Source organism: Antrostomus carolinensis, unplaced genomic scaffold, assembly GCF_000700745.2.
Source record: "Antrostomus carolinensis isolate BGI_N321 unplaced genomic scaffold, ASM70074v2 scaffold22644, whole genome shotgun sequence".
Lineage (NCBI taxonomy): Eukaryota > Metazoa > Chordata > Aves > Caprimulgiformes > Caprimulgidae > Antrostomus > Antrostomus carolinensis.
In genome coordinates, this window is record NW_010310443.1 from 1 (window position 1) to 7433 (window position 7433).

Consider the following 7433-nt stretch of genomic DNA (forward strand, 5'->3'; position numbering starts at 1 on the left):
GGCCTCTAGCCAGGGTCAAACCACCACACAAGGCAAAATATTGAGTAAGAAGGAACCACATTCCATACATCAACCAATTCTGCATTTACAGCAGTTGGGATATAATTACAAAAGCTCATTTTCCAGGAACAGTCTCAGTACTATTGCAGTTTGAGTAACCCCAGGGAAGACTGCAGGAGCAGATACATGAAAGCAGTTTTTTATCTTTTTTCTGGTGTATATGGATCAGTCTACGCAACATCAAACAGACCCATTCCCTCACCACTATCAACACTGACATGGAATCTCTGATTACCACTATGACATATCACCCAAGGTCTTCAGAATTTTAAAGTCAACATCTTGCTAGGGACATCCTGCATGCAACATCTTGGATGCCAGAGCCTCATTATTCAGTGCAGTGTTCAGCTCAGATGGGGCCCTACTGCTACTTCTGGATGCTCTCAAATTCTTGCTGGAGAGCTGAGGTGTTCAGCTGCCCTCAGTCACTAGAACCTTGACTAAGGAATACATCTAGACGAGACTTAATCTTTTACAGCAAATTTTTTTTATCTATTCACTCTTTTCCCCAGGGACAACCTAGCCAGTTTTTTATTAGTATGTTCTTAATTCAAAGTATTAGTATGTTCTTTAGTTATTCTTTATTAAGATGATCAGTTTCTTTCTTGAACATGTAAACAACGCTTTGTTAAGAGTTGTTGTCCTCTCTTCTGCTTCCAATTGCTGAGTAACAGCTTTTTGCCTTAATAAGGAGTAAGACACTTCCCTCTTCACTCATTTGCATATTTCAAGATGAAGTGTGAAAGAAAGTATAAGGTACCATGTAAGACAATCAATACAGTCAAGCATACACACCTAATACAGGACATCTAAATGCGGTAAGTGTATGTAGCTCATTACTCACTCGACTAAAATTAGACATGAAGGGATGACAAAAGGTTTAGAATGTCTCATCATCAGCCTCCTCTTCCCATGTATACTGTACAAATTATGTTGTTCCCTTCAATAACTCTTATTTCCCCTTCATTTCACCTTCTGAATTGCTTTTGTTAACTGAATATCTATTCCAGTTTTAGTGTCAAAGGATCTTTAGAGCTATACTCGAGGAAACAAAGCATCCAAATTTTCAGTTCTGATTTGTTTTCTTTTAAGAAGGCATTCTCAAAATTACCAGGCTAAAAATTTAACATCACCTGAAATGCGTGTTCCCTGAATCCCTAGCCTTCCATGTAAATAAAAATCCATTACATTAAAAATTTGTTCAATAGGGATGCTAATTAATTTTATCAAAGCTTTTTGAACTAATGAAAACAGGGAAATTCCTTTGAGTAATTCAAGCTAGTCAAAAACCAATACAGAACTAATAAAATTTGTGACTATTAACCACCACCTCATATATTAGTGCCATCACTGTTCCATACAGGATCACGTGCCCAAAACTATGTACATGTGCTAAAAGACAGAAAACCAAATAACTTATCCCACTTACCAGTTTTCATATCAAATGTCCACGCAGGAACAGCATCTCCCGATTTTACAGTACTTTTGGAAAGGGGAAGTGTAATCTGAATGGGACCATTTACTTTCAGTTCCTTCCCAGTCAAAAGAACATTTATGCATATTGCAGCAAGAGGAGTTAATTCCATGCTTTTGAAACCTAAATGTGAGAAATATCTTGTCTGTAATTCTCCATTCACAGTGTACTTCAAAAAAAAAAAATTTAGAATTAAGAATCTACCCTCATTATAACTAAAGACAAGCCCTCATTCACATCCAACTACGCAGTCAGCACTCACCAACTTGGTCAAATAATAATAAAAAAAAATAGTCAACATCTCTTCTGGACTGTTAAAACCTCGTGATTAAAAAAAAACCAGTAATTTCTATCCCAAATCTGTAGAAGAGAAACAGAATTTTGACATACAGGTTCAAAGCTGACTGTAAAATCAAGGATTAGGCAAAACTTGGCTTGAGGGTGGTGGAAGAAGGGTTTATCCCTCAGATAGTTTAATCACAAAATAGCCAACCTATATGAAATATAGATAATGTAAGAATTTTCGTATAATTGCAAAATACGTAACATTGAATCAAACTGAAGACGTATACAAATATACGACTGCTGCATTTCTCCTTAGTTGAACAGTCCTCTTAAACTTTCCTATAAGGATTAACTTTGTAATGTGGTAGCTATATTAACTGAATAGTCAATCATGATGCTCATCAAAGCCCTCTAAGGAAACACTGCATATACAAAGCTTTACAATGCAGCTCTAAAGTTTGTTTCCTTTGTTTTCCTTACACTAGTGTGCAAATACTTCAGAATGCACAATATGACACGATGGTGAAAGAAGATGAAAGAGAATTATTAAGTACCAGAATAACGTTAAATCTATAGAAGCTGTTAGAAGCTGGTTGTGAGAAAACTCCTGATGCATCAGATATCAATTAACTTCCACCTGCCCTGAAAGGAAGCCTATTCCTCTAGGAGTTTATGAATAATTTAAAACACATGCCAGACAGATTGAAAGGAAAACTTGAAGGGGAGAAATACTGCTTATTCTCTTATGCTTTACATTTCAAGAGGTGAAATATAGGTAAGAAAGGATTTAAAATATGTATGTCAAGATATAAATATATATAATGATTTTAATTCAATTAAAATTAAATAAGAGAGCATGACAAGTTTAAATAAGCTATATAGTGGCCTCCTCACGCGTTGCAATGAATTGAAGAGCCTCATGGCTTCAGGACCACTGGGAATAGAAAGAAAAGAACAAAAGAAAGATGGAACTGCATACAGTACAAGCTACCAGAGACTACTGCATTTATGCAAACAAAAAAAATATGATAGAATGACAAATGCTGAAAGGTCCAACTGCATATGAGCAGAGTTATAATGACTCATGAAACCATTTACTGCTTCTCAGTGAAACAGAAGCACAGAAAACATTATTACCATTGTGCTCTATATACATAGTGACTACTTGGTTTCAAACAGGCTTACAGATTAACTTTCTGTGAGCCAAGCTAGAGCTTCCACACAATTTTTATGCTAGGTGTAAAGCTCCTTCAGGCAACCATTCTAGTGAAAATGCAGAAAACCCCACAGCTGAAGTCAACTGCTGCCGTTTCTCTGATTTCTTAAGGTTCACCTAGTTCACACTCTGGTCATGACCATATTTTAGAGGTGTTTACTAAACCAATTCAACAGGCTCATGAAATCCTGAACATACTCAAATGAAAGCAATTTAAATGCTCACTTATTGTGTATTAGAGTCCCACAATTGTACTTCTGCACTGTGTAGAACAACATAAATACATATATATTTATTCATATGCACAAAGCCCCTATATGTACATAGGCTTACATAGATATACTCACTCATATATACAAAAAAGCAGACTGAAGGAGTATTTCAGTGTAGTAAGATATGCTATGTTCTCATACTGCACAGAACAAGATAAGGAGTGACACCAATTACTTACCTGATGTGTTTACAGCTTATTCCTATGGAACAAAGCTTTGTGATTTAATGCAAAGGAAGCAGGCTCAGGCCCTTTTAATTTAAGCATGTGTTTTTCTGAAACACTGTGCACTCAGATGCATTACAATCTGAAAATATCTTAAGAATTCTTAAAAAAAAAAGTATTTCCATACCTGATTTATTTAGAAGAATTCCTGTTGTATAGAGAAAGCTGTCCACTTTCAAAAACTGCTCTGGCACTGTCAGATAGGCTGTAACATTTGTAATATGGTGATTTGTTGGAAGCTTTAATAAAAGTTTTGGAAACTGAACACTTGGTTGAGATTTGGCATCTGTGAAAGAGTGATATTTTGTCTTAGCAATGGTAAAACACACAAACTCTTTTTATTACTGCTCAGAAATCCATTTAGCAAAACAACCTGTTTTCACCCACTTTCTCCACAGTTTCTAGTCTAGCACATGTCACAGCCACACATATAGCTAGCTACACAATTAACTGAAAATCTGACTTTGAGTACATAGGTATTTTATGAGAATATGAACATGCTTAATTTTTTTTTTTTTCTGTGTGCACAGATGGTTATCACAAAGTGTTTAGATTATAGTCTGCACACACTGAACTTACCAGACAGTTTTCCAGTAATTAAGACAGTATCTTCAAACAGCCACATATTAGCTTGACTTTGTGGGAATAATGAAAGCGTCACAGATGAGTATACTGTGAAAAGTTATAATATCTGTTACACTGTGCATCAAAAAAACATCCTGCAAGATCTCAGATTCTGAAAGAATAGCGAACAGAGCAGTTAAAAAAAAGATATTATATGAAGACTCAGTAAAATTATTCCTGTTGTCCAAAGCAGGAATTTTAGTGGTTATGCAGGAAGACCTCTGTTCTGTATTTGCTACTGTTGTTCTATGGATAAACAAGTGGTTAGAATTCTTAAGAGTCCGTCTCTTTCAAAAAAGACAAAAAAAATAAAAACCTTTTTTAAAAGCACGCAATAGTTAAACAGGAAAACTTGTGAGGAAACACTGCTGAAAGGAAGCTGTAACAACAGGTTATACTTGTTATACAGGACTCAAAGCATTGTCACTCCAGGAATCACTAAAGACATAATTTTTGTCAAAACATATTACCAGCCCTTTGCTAAGTGTTGCTAAATAATTTCTCAGAATACACTTACATTATAACAATATAACCTACTTAGAGTTAAAAAGGGCTATTTTCTGTTTTACAATATTAAGAATTTTGACAAGTCTAACAGACCATTCACCCTTGTATCTGCATTGACAGGCACCACCGCCCTGGCCTGGCTTCTTTCAGTCATTTTCAGTTGACAGTAACTACCCAGACTGCTGAGGAAGAGAGAAATTTAATTACCAACAGATACAGTTTAATAATAGCACTATAAGAGGCTTACATACTTGGCATCCTCCCAATCTTCCAAGGCAAAGGTGTTAACATGTAGCCATCCTTGTATGATACAATAGTTAAACTTAATCCTAGTTTGTAGGGAACTTTTATTAATACTGCTCCATTGTTTCCAGTAAGAGTAGAATTTGTCTTTGTGTAGTTAATAAACACTTCCACAACCGCTTGTTGCAGGTACTGATGACTGACGATGTCGTTTACTTGAACTTTTAGCATAAAAACAGATCCTATTAAGAGAGAGAAAACAACAGGGGATCATAATACAGCATAGCAAAGGACTAAAAAAAAAAAAAAAAAAAAAAAATAGTTGTTTAACTAACTTAAATTTGTAAAGAAGCCCTAGAATTTACACCTTAGTTACTCATCCACTGTACAGTGGATCTCTTATCTCAACAGAGGGCAAGCTCTGGCCGAAGGAAGGGGTAATCATGTAATTATATACCACAGAAAAGAAGGAAGAAAAAACCTTGAGATGGGACACAAAGATGCCAAAAGAAAATATAATACCGAACCTGTCAAAATAAAACACAAACAAAACTAAAATTGCAAAGCAATTCTTTCCCTTTTCAATTAACATTGAACCATGTATCTGTGACAATGTAAGACTCGAAGTGCTCTTGTTATCCAAGTGTAACCCTTGGCTTGGGTCACACATTCAAAGACACACCTTGAGTTTCTAAAAACAGAGAACCTAACGTCTGCACACTGTGGGATAACACATTTATTTTTACATGAGTAAAGTTATTATAAAGTAACCAAATGCATCCAGACACTTTGATTCAATCTATCATCTCCCACCAGATTTACACTTCTAGCCTAGTTTTCACCTTTCTGTATTGCAACTTCTAAACAGTATTTGTCTACTGCTAATTAGAGGATCTCACACTCCTTGACGGTACATGGTGTCTTGCAGAGATCATAATTACAGCGACTGAGCAGTATGTTGAAAATAGTAAGTCCGCTTGAACAACAGTCTCAAGATGCTCTGAAATACATTAAATTCTCTTGACTGTAAATAATTAGGGAATCTTTTCATAGACAGTAGACACACAAAAATGGGCAGAATTCCATGTTATTTCCAGTGTGAAATTAAATTATTATCACAAATTAAAGTACCTATGGACCAAAAGATGTCAAATAACATCAAATTTCCAGTATTTTGGTTACAGACATACTGCTATTCAACATCAATGCACTACTTTATACCCCAATATTTTCAAACACATTAATTATGAATATGCATTTCTATTTAAGTCAAATGTCAGGCTAAGTTTGTTTGAAATTTTTCTACATAAAATCACAGTTCAATTTCATTATGTTATCTCCTCTATAACTGAGATTGACGTTGCACTAGGAGATTACCACCACTGACCTGGATTTAAATGAAAAGGTCTTAAGAAGCTGAGTGCAAGCCATCAAAAAAACAGTACGTAGTGAAGACATTCAAGCTAAGCCTCTCTGAAATATTTATTTAGATCTATTGCATCCATGGAATTTACCATATATTCAAGCAAAAAACTACCTGCACATAACAAAGCTAAATTGGCCTCAATTTATTTCTATTTATTGCACACACAGCAAAAACTTACTAGCCATGCCAGTCTGATTCTCTCGTGTTAGAGAAAAATCTACATCTCCTTGTGCAGATTAATATATATTTTCAAAAAAGGAAAAAAAAATTCCCAGTGATACTTGAATATATTTGACTGAATTAAACAGAAAATGCACAATTATCTTAGAACAGTGTCATCTGTTTTTTTTCTCCTTATGCATGATAATTCAAGAATAAAGTTGTTTTTAAATTGCTGTTGCTAGAGTGTTTTTAAATTATGTGGTGATTAAAAAAAAATTTATATCATGTAAGCAAATTATGGCTACTGAACAGATCTTCCAGGCCTTGATCCAGTTACACATACATTAGCATTATTCCAGTGATTTACAAAACTTGTAAAACAGATTATTTGCCCTTAGCCAATGCCTATTTAAAAGGCTACTAAATAGGGAGAACAGACTGTGTACAATATTCTGATCCTGTAATTGCTTGGAAGCCAGGAATATCTTGTGAAAGGGTATTTAAAAAAACAGAAATTCAATAGTACAAAATTCAAGCTCATGCCAGTAGGAACCAATACCAGAAATGCCTGATAAAAAATAGTATTCTAACAGCTGGACACAAGTCAGGAAAAAAGAGCCTAGTATTAATAGCTGAAATAAGTCATTAAAAAAAATTAAAACCTAGAATGTACTCAGAAAGACATTTTCTTTCAATTATTTCACGTTTTTAATGTGTATTTTTCCATTTCCTGCTAACGAAAAGCCTAATGAAAACACAGGGGTGGGGGAATCGCTACATTCCTCCTCCAGCTGTTAATAAATTCAAAGGGTTTTTTTGCAAAAACATTTCTTCCTCTCCTTCAGTTACAGCCTTATTAAAACCCACTTTTTTAGAAGCTTTTGGATGAGGAAAAAAAAAATAGACTGTGAAAATGTAGAAAGAATTGTGAAGAATGTGA

General features: G+C 34.8%; 1 protein-coding gene across 1 annotated transcript; it reads right to left on the bottom strand.

Moving 5' to 3' along the window:
• Positions 1 to 1485: 1485 nt before the first annotated feature.
• Positions 1486 to 5147, bottom strand: LOC104523746 (protein FAM171B-like; the record flags this gene model as incomplete). Its single annotated transcript, XM_010166433.1, has 4 exons — positions 1486 to 1657; positions 3659 to 3817; positions 4111 to 4203; positions 4914 to 5147. Coding segments are annotated over 4 exons (658 nt in total), but the record flags the coding sequence as incomplete, so codon positions are not given.
• Positions 5148 to 7433: the final 2286 nt, after the last annotated feature.